Source organism: Poecile atricapillus, chromosome 1 (assembly GCF_030490865.1).
Source record: "Poecile atricapillus isolate bPoeAtr1 chromosome 1, bPoeAtr1.hap1, whole genome shotgun sequence".
NCBI classification, from domain to species: Eukaryota; Metazoa; Chordata; class Aves; order Passeriformes; family Paridae; genus Poecile; species Poecile atricapillus.
The window spans coordinates 28,447,456-28,464,051 of NC_081249.1; the positions used below are offsets into that span (position 1 = coordinate 28,447,456).

General features: G+C 40.2%; 2 protein-coding genes across 5 annotated transcripts in view; one reads left to right on the forward strand and one right to left on the reverse strand.

Moving 5' to 3' along the window:
- Positions 1-5,375, forward strand: part of FHL2 (four and a half LIM domains 2) — a 44,450-nt gene extending 39,075 nt beyond the window's left edge. For all 4 annotated transcript variants that reach the window (XM_058829266.1, XM_058829268.1, XM_058829265.1 and 1 more), the window contains 3 exons: positions 2,736-2,905; positions 3,543-3,729; positions 4,491-5,375. In XM_058829266.1, coding sequence (XP_058685249.1) covers positions 2,736-2,905; positions 3,543-3,729; positions 4,491-4,642 — 509 coding nt within the window. In that variant the 3' untranslated portion in view covers positions 4,643-5,375. The remainder of the gene's footprint in view (positions 1-2,735; positions 2,906-3,542; positions 3,730-4,490) is intronic.
- A 2,061-nt stretch (positions 5,376-7,436) lies between these two features.
- On the reverse strand, positions 7,437-16,047 carry C1H2orf49 (chromosome 1 C2orf49 homolog). The gene is made up of 4 exons (XM_058855950.1): positions 15,853-16,047; positions 13,831-13,997; positions 11,116-11,488; positions 7,437-8,949 (listed from the first exon to the last, which is right to left on the reverse strand). Exons 1-4 carry the CDS (start codon positions 15,991-15,993, stop codon positions 8,893-8,895), a joined length of 738 nt encoding a protein of 245 aa, XP_058711933.1. The 5' UTR covers positions 15,994-16,047; the 3' UTR covers positions 7,437-8,892.
- Positions 16,048-16,596: the final 549 nt, after the last annotated feature.

The window sequence follows — 16,596 nt, forward strand, 5'->3', positions numbered from 1 at the left end:
CACAACTTTGCTCTTGAGAGATCCCACCTGGGAGCTGCATTCAGCTCTGGGGACCCCAGCACAAGAATAACATGGAACTGTTGGAGGAGGGCCACAAAGAGGGCTGGAGCACTTCACTTATAAAGACCAGTCAAGAGAGTTAGGATTGTTCACCCAGAAAAAGAGAAGGCTCTGGGGAAACCCAGTTGCAGCCTTTCAGTACTGAAAGGGGACCTTTAACAAAGATGGAGACAAACTCTTCAGTGGGGCCTGTTACAATAGAACAAAGTGTAGCAGTTTTAAAGTAAAAGAGTGTTGACTTAGATTAGGTATAAGGAATAAGTTTTCAATTATGAGCGGGTAAGGTAAAACACTGGAACAGGTTTCCCAGAGAGGTGGTGGATTCCCCATGCCTGGAAAAATTCAAGGTCAGTTTGGATGGGCTTCTGAGCAACCTCATCAAGTGGAAGGCGTCCCTGTTTACTGTGAGGGCTTGGACTATATGTTCTTTTCAACCAGAACTATTCTACAAGTCTATGATTCTATAATTTTATGTGCATATATATTCTTAGAACTGTCCATTGGATTCATCACCTTGTCAGTGATTTACTTAAAGGATCTCTTTTTTGCCTACGGCAGCTATACATTGATCTGTAGTAATGGAGGCTGGATTCAGTGACACAGAATCCCTTCTTCCCTTATAACCCAAAAGAGAAGAAATTAATTTTTGTAAGCTTTACAACTACCCACTGGTCTCTAGCTGCTTACCCAAGATAGCAGAGATGCCACCACATTGGAAGAGCAGTACACTCAGCATGGTTTTCCTACTCAGCACACCGTGGTACTACAGGAGCTACAGCAGAGGAGTATGGTCACCAGTAGAAACATAATTCATTTTGAAAGAACCAGCAAGTGGTTGGATACCCTTTATGGAGACTGTTAATGCTAAACTTGACCTTTGCTTTGAGCCACTAAATGTAAAATGTAGATTTAATGAAGCTTAATCATGATGTGCCCATATAGGTGATTACAAGCTTGGTCTTTCAGTCCTTCTGCAAACTCAACTCATGCTGGCTTCAGCCTAGTAGCTAACAAAACAGGGCTCTCCCTGCCTTGACAGTGACAACAGCAGCCCAAAGAGCAGAGCTGAAAATGTGAAAATAAAATTCTAGACTATTAAAAAAAAATATCCACATCTCATTTCTCCAGAATATTATTCTTTCAAGGACTGATTTGTTTTCTCCTTGACGTGATGTAGGAAGTTACCAGCACAGAGAAGGCAAAATTTGTAGAATGGAGCAGAAATATTCAAGAATGTAAGCACCAAAAAGAAAGATAATTAATATTTCACTTACTACTGATTCAAATCAATTAAAAAAAAAATAAACCACCAAATGAATCCTGAAGTATGCCTCTCAGCAGAATTTAATGAGATCATAAAAGAAGAAAAATATGCAACTAGTAAACAAAGATGAACTGCTAGAGAAGGGGAAGAATGGTGAAACTTCACCCTGCAGTAATAGGGGTGGGCAGAATTGGCATCAAAGGCATTAGTGTGGTTTTTCATCATTAGCCAACTCAATCAGCTTGTCAGTCTTCCAAGTATTTGACTTCATGTTTGCTGTTACAGGCTCCAAGAGTGATGCAAAACTGCAGGAACAACATTTGTTTGTTTATCCTTCTGGCCAGTATAAAATATTCTAACTCAAACTGGTACATAGTATGGTAGATAGGAAACCATACCTTGTGCAAAGAAATTTATCCATATAATAGTTCATCTCCAATTTCCTGGAATGGCTCAGGGTCCACCTGACATACCGTGGACTGAATCTGCAAAGAACACTGTCTGAACCCTAAATCTTTGTTCTAGAGGAGTGCATTTATTTCCTAACTACCATACCACTTTTCTGATTTTCAATAAAGGATTGTTTAAATTCCACATTTCAACCACATTTTCAATTCAGCTGAAAACAGAGAGAAAGCTTCTTTCTTACTGAAAGGTTCAAGAGACCAAAAATCATTTAGGATAGGTGTTGCTGAGCTGGAAACCATTGCAATGCAATGTTCTCAATGAGAACAAGAGAAAAAGCCCCTGAGCAGGGAATATAGGAAATAACCCATTGTCTCAAGATAGTGACTATATTTTATTGGGAAAGGAGGCAAGATGTTTGCCAAGAATGGCACGCCCCATCCCTGGCAGTGTTCAAAGCCAGGTTGGATCAGGCTCTGAGAATCTGGTCTCATGAAAGGTGTCCCTGTCTATGGAAGGGAGTTTAAAACTATATGATCTTTAAGGTGTCTTCCAGTCCAATCTATTCCTTGAGTCTGTAATTAACCAGGTACCTTGCTGCTATTTGAAAAAGAAACAAAACAGATGTGGAATGAATGAGGTCAACCTTTAACGAGGAATGGCCTTACCTCCACTCAGCACTAACAGCAGCTTACACTGGTTTCTGTCCCATTCACTTGAATCTTCCGGTGCATTGGAATTCATTATTTGCCTAATAATGCCACAAAAAGCTGTTCTAGGCTATAGCTATTTGCAATAAATGTTTCTCTTTGCAGGAGAAGAACCACTTGCTCTCCAAAAACCTAAAATGGTACCAAATGTCATGCAAAGTTGGTAGGAACATGAAATAACCTCTAGATCATAGCTGCAATTCTTCTTGACTGGCAGTCAGCTGCCCAGCAATCAAGAGTTATGAACTGAATCTATCTCACCCAGAAGTTCAGCTGATGCTCTGGTCTCATTACAGGTACTCGGAAGATGGAATACAAAGGCAACAGCTGGCACGAGACCTGCTTTATCTGCTACCGCTGCCAGCAGCCTATTGGGACAAAGAGCTTCATCCCTAAGGACAATCAAAACTTTTGTGTACCGTGCTATGAAAAGCAGTTTGCCATGCAATGCGTCCACTGCAAGAAGGTAGAGTTCTTATTTTGCTTACAGGTAACCTAAGGCATTGAAGTCCACCCCATTTTATATCCAAGTAGGCAGAATATCTCATTTTGGTATGCCTAAAAAGATTAAGTCTTAACTGGTTTTAAGAGATGATATAATTTCAGTTCCACTTGTAAGAGAAAACTTGCTGACATAGTCTGGAGAAGCAGAAAGTAAATACTTCATCTGAAATATGAAATAAAGTAGTGTTTCCCAAAGAAAGTAACAGGGAAGTTGAAGCACATCAGGTAATTCCTTCACCATGAAGAAAGGAACAGGTGAAGGAACAGCAATGAGACAAACTCTAGTATGTGCATACGAAAAACAACATACAAAGAGTAGCTTGAAGAACAGAGTACAACTGAGAGTGAGATTTTAAAATATATGCAGAATAAAGTACTTTTAGCATGGGGCTTCTTTTTATAAATAAGGAAATTACAAAAAAGCACTTCCATGATTTTCTCAAGGTCAACTCCAAGCAAAATTATAATCTTTCTGTTGCTAAGCCTTCTTCTCCTCCTCCCACCCACTAAAATGTCATCACCCTTCCTCTTTACCAAATCATAATACAAACCTGCCTCTTTTAAGAAAACACTTTTTTGTCTTTTTTCTCCTGAAACAGGCTATCACCACAGGAGGTGTGACCTACCGGGAGCAGCCATGGCATAAGGAGTGCTTTGTGTGTACTGCATGCAAGAAGCAGTTGTCTGGACAGCGCTTTACCTCCAGGGATGAGTTTGCATACTGCTTGAGCTGCTTCTGCAACCTCTACGCCAAAAAGTGTGCTGGATGCACAAACCCAATCAGTGGTAGGTCTCCCATGGTTGGTGCCTTTGCATTTTGTGGAAGTTTTGTGTATTGAGTTGCTACTAAAGGCAAAACTAAACAAAAAGTCTGACCTAGTACAAGAGATGCCCAACTAAACTTTTTCATGGAACTCCAGCTACTGCAACTACTCCAGCTCCTCATTTTTGAGGTTAAGCAAAAGACAATTACTACTAAGAGGCATTTCTCCTTTCTCCTTTTTTTTTTTTTTCATTTGTACAACTTCAATATACCTGATGATAACTGCCATAGCCTCAAACTCTGGAATGCTTTTTTACTAAACTGCTTCTTTTCCTGAGGAATTCTTCCTTCAGAGCTCTGAATCAAGTCATGACACATGACAGACTTCTTTTTTAATTATCTAAATGCACCTCTACAAAACATAAATTATGCTCAGGCACCATAAAACATTCTGTAAAAAACTACCAAAATTCTGTTCAGAGGCAGGTGCTTTGCTTTTCTTCTTCTGTGTGTTGCAGGGCCATCCCTTGGAAGTTCATTTCTGCCATTATCACTAGGGATAAGAGCCTTGCTCATTAACTTTGCTGAAAGCAACAGAAGTATTTGAGGATGAAAATATTAGTCACTAGAGAATAAGGGTGGCAAAATTAGCACAGCAACAAACAGATTTGTCACAATGGCATTTTGTCACTGCTGTATGTCGGATGTCCATGTCAGTCTGCATGACCTGATGGCTGACCTGCTATTCTCTTCTTGTAACAGAACGATTTTGCTTTTCAAACAGGACTTGGAGGAACCAAGTACATCTCTTTTGAAGAACGGCAGTGGCATAATGATTGCTTTAACTGTAAGAAGTGCTCCCTTTCACTGGTGGGTCGTGGCTTCCTCACAGAAAGGGATGACATCCTTTGCCCTGAATGTGGAAAGGATATTTAAAGCTCAAACTAAGAGGTGAGGAAGAAGGGAGGAAAGCCGTGCTCACAATATATAGTCTGAAACACATGGATGTTCAGAGTTAGTTTTGCCACTCTGTGTCTCACTGTATATTAACATTTCTTAACATTTTTCTTTATACTCTCCAAATCTGGAGGGAAAACAGTTTGAAAATCTCTAATAGCAGTGTCAGTGTTTAAGATTTCTACCAATAGCAGAAACTAATGCAAAATTCATGATGTAAAACTATCTGGCTGTTTTTGACATAACATACTATTTCTAAGGTTTTTTATTTTATTTTTCCTAAAAAATATTCCAGTTACGAGCAAGTGATACAGTTCAAGGATTACAATGGCCATACACAATACATTCATAGGTGGATATTCAGGGTGAAGCCTTCAGCCCACTGAAATCAATGGAAAAGGCCATTCAAAAGGCCTTTCATAAGGCTGGTGTAACCCCAGTGTTCTTGAGCTATGTGACTAGTGTGTTCTGTCAAGTCCGTAGAAAGACTGCAAAAGTAGAGTGTGTTTCAATGTACATGGATTTGTGACATGGCACAAAGAGATAATGATGAAACAGTGGAAGTGGGAGTGCTTCATGACATACACATTTTATTGCATGTCTAGCTGATCATTGTGTGAAGTACAAGTTCTGATTGACAGTGTCAGTATCACAGTTAGTTGACATTACACTGCACATTGTATTTTTCAAAATAAAATTATTTAAAACAAAACTTTGATTCTGGCTTAATTGTATTTACATAATATTTACAAAAATGTTTTCACATTCTGAAGAAACACAATGCATACAAACACAACCCTTTTTGCACCCAGTTTTGTGGGGTGTGAAGTTCATACAATTCTCAGAAGGGCCCTGCTGTACAACATAGTCTTTTACTAATTGAAGTCAGCGGGAAAACTATCAGCAAAAATGAACAAGTGTGTGTAAACACACACTGAAATGACTGCAGCTGATAAAAGTGTGTTCATAGGCTCTAAACTCAAGCCCAAAATATTTTTCTTCTCAGCAAGCAAGGAGGTCAAGACAACTCAAAAGGCAGCTATCTTCCTGAAAGTCAGAAGTTTAACTTCTAGTAGGGCATGCTTTAATTTTGTTCTCTATTGGGATACATAATACCTTTTGTTGTAGCATAATTTCTGCTACATGTTTGCCACCACAGCAACTGTCAGCAACAGCATGCTGGCAGGACAGTAACATCAAAAGGAAATAATACAAAGGAAGAGAAACCTTTTCTCAACTTCAAGAAATATGGCCATCTTATGCAATGTACAATCCCAGTACACCTTCCAGATGGAATTCATTTGTGTTCAGAAGAAGGAGGAAAGAAATATGTCACACCTCCAACAGGAATCTTCAGATGTGAAATTAAGATTTAGGAATATACTTACTCTGTGTGCTACTGGGCAGGGAAAGTTTGCTCCTAGCTTCTGCCACCACTCTTGAGTTTGTCTCTTTGTACCAAGTGCAAAGCACTCACAGGTCATTCCCTTTTCATTAATTCAACAATTGAAATAGATGAATCAGATCAGATTTAGTTTATTGCACACCGTGAAGAACTTGGCTGGCTGACATTTTTGAAGTGCACACTGTGCTAATCAGAATTCAGTGAATGATTAAATTCCATTCCTTGGTGATTTCATTCTATGATGAAAGCTGTAACAAATAGCCACAAAAAACCCTCTTTATCCATACCTCCAAAATGAGGGCAAAGCCCTCTCTCTCCTCAGGGGTCTGCCAATCCCCCAGCACACTGCTGCTCTGCTCTAGTACTTTGCTGAGAGAAGAAAGATTCCTTTGAGCTAAAGGGGTAGTGGCCCTGTACTTGGCACTGATGAGAAGCCACATCTTGAGTCATGTGCTCAGTTTTAGGTGCCTCACTAAAATCAGGACAGAGGTGCTGGAGAGCATCCAGAGAATAGCAATGGAGCTGGTGAAGCGGCTGAAGCTGGGAGTTGCTTAGCATGGAGAAAAGAAGGCTGAGGTGTACAACTGCCCGAAAGGAGATCATAGCAATGTGGGGCTTGGCCTCTTTCTCTCAGGCAGCTTGTGATAAGACAAGGGGAAACAGCCTCAGATTTTGATAAGGGAAGTTCAGGCCAGGTATTAGGAAAATTTTCTTGATTGGATGTGGTAAAACGGGCTCCCAGGGAATGGTGGAGTCACCCACCATCCTTGGAAGTATTCAGAAAACATGCAGACCTGGCACTTTGTGATACAACTTAATGTGCACGTGGAATTAAGTTGAAGGTTGAACTTGATGATCTTGGAAGTATTTACCAACCCTGATGATTCTAAGGCAGTAGGAGCAGCACAGCTTGTACCTTGCCTCCCAAGTGGTACAGCAGATGGTAAAATGGCCCCAGCTTTGGGGGAAGGTAGGAAACATGGCAAGGCTGGAAAGCATCCCAGCCTTTCCTCCTGGAAACAGGACTGCTACCATGCAAGAGCAGCATCATGCTATTATTCCAGTGCAATTCTGCATATCCCTCCTTGACACATACCAATACACATGTGCTCCCATCAACTGGAACTACACAAAATACATCCCCGACCCTAGACCACTGACAAGAAGCCAGCCAAAACCAAAATTCCCATCAAACTGTTGCACAAGTGCAAAAAACAGCATTTCACATGATACTAACTGTTGCTACAGCTGCAAAGCAGCTACTGACCATTTTACCCTCTAAGTACTGATCACTTCAAGTCCACTGAAATATAACTGTATAAAATGAACAGCTTAATTACCTCACAAAAACAAGGCAGCACTGTTTTGTTTGCTTTTAATTTATTTAAATAGGATAAGGCTACTTAAAAGACAAGTCTTTACATACAAAATGTACATTACATTAAAGTTTGCTGTACTCAAGTACAAAAACTGCACAAGTGTTTAGTAAAAGGGAAGGAGCACACCATTTCAAAACACACATTCTTACCATTTTACAGCATTCGAGAAGTGCCTTTTACATCATAACAGTGAATGGAGAACTTCTGTAAAGAACTAAGCTAGTTTTTGGTTTCAATATAAACCAGTGTTAAAAATGGAAACAAGCTTTCAGATCACTACCAAGCTTCTTTTACCGGGTTAATTAAATGGATTAAGAAGCTGATTCTTTTTTCCTTTTACCAGGTCTGGGAGCATTGTTATTATTCCTGTTTACCATCCATATCTAAAACTGATCTAAACTGGCTTCACTCTGAGCCAATGAGTTTTAATAGAAATGTTTTCATCAACTTAATTGGATTTTTGCCCTGTGAGGCACTACCAACAATCCAGATGAAACACCAAATTTCACAGAAAATCAAAATCCATCTTAAATTATCAAACAAAGGGAAAACAGGTTTGTAGGTTTTTTTCTGGAGTGCAATTATGTGTGTTATTCTCTCAAGGTACTTCTGTCTTCCTATTCACGTCCCTCTCCAACTGTCTGTAAACTGACAAAACACTGGTCTGCATTCCACTGGTTTTCCCCATATTTTATAAGCATGATTGTAACCAGGAAAACAATCAAATTTGCTACATTGGCAGATTTTTACACTTACGCATGTATAAAACATGCCTGTGTACTTAAGAGAACATGGCACTAATCCATTCACTACTTCCTCTCGAAGTTTCATGTCAAACACTCTAGTCACAAATTTCCATCTGTGCATTCCTTGTTTCATATATCAAGAGAAACTTCAATTTGAAGTAATGCTGTTAAAATAGTTCATCTCTTATTACCAACCTAACTTGCACTGCAAATTCTACACTCCTGTGCAACAAAGAGGAAAAAGATTATCAGCAGAATGGCCAGTTTTCTCACCTAAATTAATTACCTTTTTAAAGCCAAGAAGGCTCTAGAGATCACTCTAAATTTCAATACCTATTTTAACTATTTAACCAGATGTGGAATAAAACTGAATCTTAGTGAAACAATGTGTGAATCACAGTGACATGGAGGAGATGAACTATAATAATCTTGAAAACTAAGAGTGGGGGGTTTAGTATAGTGTAATATCATTACCTTTTAAAGAAGTAATTAACTACTTTCAAGAGTGGATACTTTTAAGGTGACTGGTGATAGTGATTCCAGCTTTACAACAGGGAGCTGTTAAACTTATTAAAACTTCACAGCAATCTGAATCTCTGTAAGTTTGTAAATCTTAAAACCATTTTATTTAAACTGTTTAAATATGACCTATCTGAAAATATGGAAGCAATATTTATGTTTCAAGCACCATTAGCTACTTCATGGCCATGTAACATGCTGGATTTTCTTCTTTGCTTCTGAAGGCTTTAGGTCATTCTGGAATACAAGAAAATATATAATTATTCTTAGAGATATTGTGCAAATAGGAGTCAGTCATTAATCTACATATTTCAATCTGGTACTATTACAGTATTCAACAACAGGCTACTACAACAGCTTTCTATTGCCATCTTGTGGAGAAAGCTAAATATCACAGAACTTCTCTGGTGAAGATAAAAAATAGAGCCTATGAATTTAACTACCTGCAATTCATACATGTGTTTTGGTTTTCAGCAACCTACAATTAAATATTCTTAAACATTCAAAAATTTGTTTTAGTTATGCAGCTTAGAAATGGGTACAATTGGAGTTTCAAAATATACTTCTGAAGTTATTTCAGGTTGTCTTCTTAAAATACATGTTGAAGTATATGTTGAAATGGAATTGTGTAAGGAAAAATCCTCAAATACACAACTAGGAAACCAATTTGCTTTTGTCAAATAGTAAAAACATTTAAAAAAAGAAAAAGAAAATTTGGTCTTCCTTTGTAATGACCTGGATAAAAAGAAGAGAAATAATTGCCAAAGCCTCAGATGAACTCATCTTTCAAGTCCCTCTCCCCAAAGAAACCTGCAAAAATCAAGAAATCCCAAAGCAAAGCATGGCAGATGAAGTGGTGAAATAATTCCCGTTCACCATCTAAAATAATAATAAAAAAAAAAAAAATCTGAGACATTAGAGCTTTAATAGTTCACATGAACAGAGTAAAGACAGGTTTTCAAGGACATAATCTCTCTTCTCTTTTAAAAGACTTTCAGTGTTTGTTTACTTACAGGAATCCTGTGGACTACAACCACTGAAAGGTTTAAGGGAATTAGACCCAAAGATAACAGGGATGGTTCTGTGCTATTCATTAAATTTTTCTTTAAAGTCAAGGGACAATGACTTGCTTGGAGCCACAACTGTCTTTACTGTCACTACACTAAAAATAGATCAGGGTTTACAGCATCTGCCAAGTACACTGATTCTTCCTGACAGCATCACTTACTATTCAATAGCACATTCTTTAATTTCTGATGGTAGACTAACATCCATAGAACACACCTGCCTACCCTCACATGTCTAACCAGCATCAACCAAGGCATGACTGAACTCACAGGTATTAACTGGAACAACCTAAACTGTTGCTAACTGTAGAAAGTCAAACGTCAAAGGTCATAGTTTCTGAGTGTCAGTCATACAGTGGTGCTTAAAAATGTCATCATTGTGCCTACAGAACATTTAAATTAAATACAAAGAAGTTGTGAGGTATACACTAAACAAGTTTCAAAAGCTCTGTAGGTTCAGATCTGACCAATAATATTTGGAAGAGTTTTAAATACTGAAAGAAGTTAGTAATACTGGTAGTAGGAAGCACACCTCTCAAGCATAAATTCCATTCAGAGCCTCAGCCATGATTCTTTTAAAAGCTGCTACAGCTATCTTTCACAACAGCCACATATTTTGGTACTCGTGTTTAACAGAAGTCTGATGGAATGTACCAATCCACACAGCAGAATATTATCTGCATTCTTTCCTTAAAGGAAATAATACATTATTACTTTATTTATTAATATTAATATTTTTATTAATTAATATTAATGTTTTATTGCATCTCATGAGGCAATATTGAGAAAACAAAGTTCAGTGTCATGTCTTGGGAAAATTCTCATCAATGTAGCTGCACACTGTATATCTAAAGCTCCCCCTGCAGTTCAACTGAGAATAGATATTTCTATTTCTTCCTTTGAAGCCCACATTTATTCCAAATATTCCCATATTCCAGTGGAAATGTGAAAACTCCTTCATTTGTGTCATGAAGGAACACAACACAAATGTTAAGACCTATCCCTATATTGTGGCATGTTTTTAAGAGATGGCCCATTGCTCCTTGCTCACTGACAAGCCCTGTAATCACACCACTGTCAAAACTAACCACTATTCTTTGTCCCCATCTGGCACTCAGTGCCATTACCTACACAGAAGCCTCTTATTGACAAGAACAAATTTCTTTCGTTCTGATATTTCCCAAACTAGCTACATTTTTATCTGTTTCTAAACACTCAACTATTACTCCAAAATAAAATCATCCTGAAAACTCTTGCAAAGCTCTAACTTTGGCTCCTGTAAATCTCATTTAAAAACAAAAAAAAAGCTGCAAAACAAGATACTGCACAAACATACCGGCAAATCAGATTCCTCTTTTGGAACAGACCTCTTTAACTTCACAACAGTAGTTCCTGCTATTGGAGACAAAGGGTAAACCTTCAGACCAGTCAACACACTGCTGTCAGTCTTTGAAATATTGTTCTGCTGAGCCTCGTTATTCCTTATGCCCAGTTTAGCGTCCTCTGACAAACTGGAAGCTGAAATGTATGTTGAGGCATTTGAAGGAACTGATAATCTTCTAACTGTGTTGGTGGTGCTTCCAGCTGGAGGAGGCTTCAGGCGATCGGCAGCTCCATTCTCCGTCTTCTTCACCTTTATGCTTGTACTTGTTGAATTGCCATCAAATACAATTAATGGCCTTTTCCTTAAACCTTCCACTGTTGTAACACTGAAAACACAAATCATAAAATTCTCAGAAACATAGGTTAGGTGATCAAAAAATAGTGTATCCATTACATGAGTAGCAAAAATTAATTTTATCCTACCTAAAGTAAATATATATCCCAAAATATTAATATTAAACTCTGAGATGCTGCAAACTTAAATAAAAATAAATATATTTATATAAGCTTACATATACATACATAAATAAAAATAAAAAGCAGTAAAAGTCACTTCCAAAATATAAAGGCACAAGGGGCTGTGTGAGGACCAGCGTTCCTCAGCAAGAAGAGCCGTGTGAGGAACTATCTAAGCAGACAATTACAGTTGTACAACCAAAGGCACTATGCTTCTATCACTGTAGCTGTTCTGGAGATAACTACAGAGATAATAAGTGTTAAGTATTTCAAAATATGAAAGGGTGTCCTGCCTTACCTGCAGGAACAGCATCTCATATTCTGATAAGTCTAAATTTTGCTATTTCCACTCTTAGTCAAAATCATAATGTTAAGGTAAGTCCAAAAGATTGTTAGCCAAGGAATGAAAAACATTAAGCAAAAATCCCACACCTTTTTAAAGTAAGATTTCTTTGAACAGGAACCCTAAGTAGATCTAGTGACATTTTTTTAATAGTTTGTGTCTTTAAGCATATGTGTAGTCAGAGCAGGCCAGTTTAGTCACCACTAATTAATGAAAAGGAATACTAACAAGCTAATATCAAAACAGTATTATCAGAAAACATCTTGACTGAGAAGAAATAAAGTACAAAGTTAATATAATTCACACTATATGAATTCAGAGTTTTAAAAATGCAATGCTCAATAATGACAAAGTATTTGGAAAGTTCACATTTAACAAATATAAAACCCAAACCACCATTAAGAGATATAATATTCCTGTTTAAAAACTTCAGTTTGCAGTTTTGATAAAAAGCTCTTTTGCACCTATTTCAGCACGCTAACAGTTTCCTACCCAAACACTAGCCTCACAGTTCCATCCTCAAGTTTACAGATGTAAACAAACAGAGATACTATAACCTCTTATGCACATGGAAAATAAACCTGACAAAAGACAGTTCAGTGTTTTAGCCACAGCTACAATTAAAAAAAAAAAACTAAAAAAACACCTAAAAAATCCCCAAATCACTTGAAGGAATTTGTTTAGCTCTTCACAGTTAGAAACCTCAGTAAAGCTAAAAAATACTCAAGACATCAACAAGCTGTAATACTGAAAAACTACAGCAATTTCCATCCACCTTTCCTTAAGATTTACTGTTGAAGGTATCAGAACACCACTCATGCATATCACATGTCAAAGTCTTGGACAGGGGGAAGGTTGACTGAAGAGATTCAATAAAACAAACTTTTGAAGATGATTTTGCTTTCTGAGCAAATACAAACAGAAAGATTTTTAAAACAAGATGGAATACTTCTTTCAGGAAACAAATGTTAGTTTTGAAACAGACACATAAAATTGCTGCAGCATGCACCTCTCACTCTAGATAGACTAGCTGACCCCTGTCCAGGAGCAAGAATAGTTAAATATGCTTTTAGTACTTCCCTTACATACTGCAAACATGATTATTAATTAGTAATTATACAGTGAAACAAAAAATATTTCTGTTCTCCTCATTATAAAGTACTTTGAAATGTACCAATAACTCATTATCAACACACGCTGGGGGATGAAGGAACAATACCAATTCCCGGGGATCAATACAGACAGGGGGTGAAGGCATTTAGAGTAGCCCTGCTGAGAAGGACTTGGAGATGCTGGTGTATGAGAGGCTGGACATGAGCCAGCAATGTGTGCTTGCAGCCCAGAAAGCCAAACATCTCCAAAGCACAGTGGCTAGCAGGTCAAGGGAAGTGATTGTGCAACCCCTACTCTGCTCTGGTAAGACCACACCTGCAGTGCTGCATCCAGATCTGGAGCCTCTGGAAGAAGGACATGGAGCAGTTCCAGAGGAGGGTCATAAAAATGATCATAAGGAAAGGCTTGAGAGAGTTGAGGCTGCTCATCCTGGAGAAGAGAAGCCTCCAGGAAGACCTTACTAAGCCTTTCTGTACTTAAAGGGGATGTGTAAAAAAGACAGTTCTGTGAAAAGAAGCACTGTAAGTTAGATAGCATTAACAACATTTAGATGACAAAAGGAAAAAAAATTATCTTCCCCTTTTTCTATTTTTGCAGTAATGGAATCTAACACTTCTGACACAGGGAAACTAACATGGCATTCTCTGTAAACTGTAACAATATCCAAAAGCTCTACAAGCTTCATTCACCAGGCAAAGATTTAACTAAATGCATTGCCCTAAATTGTCCAAGTCTGGCCCAATAAAGCTAAATTACCTTTTATTCTCACTTTTCAAGTCATTTTGCTGTCTTTTCTTTTCCATCATTTTCCCCCATCTACTTTTTGGCAAGTCACGCTGAGGCAGGGGAATGGCATGTTGAATGTAGAGATCAGTGAGCCCATCTTTGTCCATCTTTACATCATTTTCGACTAATATATTTTTCTGTGGGAAGAAGACTTGTTATTTTTATGACAAAATAAATGTTCAACCATCTGAGTGGCATTATTTCTTATCTCAAAACCCACTGTAAAGTACTGTACTAGGCCAGGGTTCCAGCAGTAAAGGGGTGGCTGGGGTGATCAGATTGGGGAGGCCATGAATTGCTCAGTGACAACAACAGCCTGGTCTCCTACCTTCCTACTGTCAACTTCCTTCATTTTCTGTGTGGATTACACTCAGCCTGTCCCTTCAGTGAGGCAATGGGAAACACTGGATGATTTGGTCAGTGCATAGTGGTTTGTTTTTCCACCACTTGCAAGTGCACTTCTTCACAGGTTTCCTCATGTGCCTCTTCCTGTGTGTCCTTTGGAGTCTCCTGCCTCAAAGTGTCTGCTGCTGTTTTAAGTGCATTTGAGCACAGATGCCATGAGCAACTCTGCTTCAGATTCTGGGGTGTGATCATCTGCTTTCTTCAACAGTGTGAGAGACATATGGATCCAGCTGTGGGCAGTTATTCAACTTTGCACACACAGGTTAACCCTGCAACCCCTCTCTACCCAAAACACTGTATGTTTTCCCAAGGAAAACAACAGCCAAAAAAGGGAAAAGTTATGATAGACCTAACGGTGATGACTGATGTTTTCATGCACTCTTAAACACACTTCCCTGAATCCAACTACAATACCAGAGCTCTTTTTCACACTTCTAGAAAACAGACAACTAGAATGTAATGCAAGTGAAACTTTGAGATGCAGAGCTGTGCTTTCTTCCACGGTTCCCAAAGAACAATGGAGGTAAGTTTCATGCCAACATGAGGAAGAACTTCCTTAGGTTAAGGATGGCAGAACAATGGAACAAGCTGCCCAGGGAGGTAATGGGTAATGGAGTCTCCCTCTCTGGAGACATTCAAAATCCATGTGGATGTGTTCCTGCTCTTGTTGACCCTCCCTCGGCAGGGGAGTTGGACAAAATAACCTCCAGAGGTCCCTTTAAACCCTAACTGTTCTGTGATCCCAGGAACCATCAGTTAGAACACCAGTTTTCTTTCTAATTGTGTATCAGGCTGCGAACATTTCTTGGTATCTCATGCCAAATTTATGGAATGAGAAAAAAACTCCACTAACATCCTATAAATCAAGGTCACTAAGAGCAGGTCAAGCCTCTGCCACTACCAATTCTGGCAACACTTCATGACTTCTGATGTTAGTCTGAAACCCGTACATATAGACCACAAAGGCATATGAAAATTCTGAGCTTATACAAAACCCTGAAACTTTGATTACTATTGTTTCATGCACCTGGAATTTTCAGCCAAGGCAGTAACTAGCATTCCAAACAACATCAACTGTAGCTTTGTATGGTCCTAAAATGTTTATAACTCAGAGTCAAACTCAATTATTTTTCAATTATCAACTATCAATGCTTACACATTAAAGCATTAGCTTGACTGATTACATAGGCTGCATTTCTTTAACTCCCAGAATCACACAATTATTAGTGTTGGAAGGGACCTCTGGAGATGAACTAGCCCAACCGACCTACCAAGGCAGGGTCACCTACAGCAGGATACACTGCGTATGGACACGGCAACTTTAACAGTGCAAAGCTCATCCTTCCACGGCCAGTTTTACTGTATGCAGACGCTGCCCCGATTTGGGCAAACTGCTCTTTAACAGCCTCGGTGTTCAAACACAGCCCCTTTGTAAACACGGAGACATCTCCCACGTCAGAGCCTCCTCTCTGCGAGTTCGTGGTGTCCAGAGCACCGGCTTGGTGCCTGCTCTTCCCTGAGCGCCGTGACTCTCCTCGCCCCGCCTGAGGGGCCGCCGCTCCGCCCGGCCCGGCTCCCCGGACGCACCTGCCCCAGGGTGAGCCGCAGGAATTCCTCCGAGAGCAGCTCCGGGTGCAGCAGCAGCAACTCCGACTCCGAGCGTCCAGATCCCCGCTCCTCCTCCCCACAGCCGTCGCCGCCCGCTCGGGCTTTCCCCTGCGCCGCCATCTTCTTTCCCCGGCGGCCCCTTCCCGGACTCCCAGAATCCAGCGCGCGGAGGGAAACGCGTTCCCAGAGGAGCCGCGCGCCGCGGTGGCGTCACAGGCTGGAGAGGGACGGCCGGGACAGCGGGGACAGCCGGGACAGGGGGGACAGCGGGGCCGGGACAGCGGGGACAGCCGGGACAGCGGGGACAGCGGGGACGGCCGGGACAGCGGGGACAGCGGGGCCGGGACAGCGGGGACAGCCGGGACAGCGGGGCCAGCCGGGACAGCGGGGCCAGCCGGGACAGCGGGGCCAGGACAGCGGGGACAGCCGGGACAGCGGGGCCGGGACAGCGGGGATGCGCCCTGCCGGGGCGGCACCGATCCGCGGAGCAGGCGGGTCAAGGGAAACGCACAGAATGCCACCGAATCACAGAATATTCTGAATCAGCAAGGATCATCGAAGTCCAGCTCCTGGCCCTACACAGGACAGTCCCAAGTATTACACCCCACGTCTGAGAGCGTTTTCCAAATGCTTCTTGAACTCAGGCTTAGTGCTGTGACCACTTCGCTGGGCAGCTTGTTCCAGCGCCCAGCCACCCTCTGGGTGAAGAACCTTTTTTTTCCT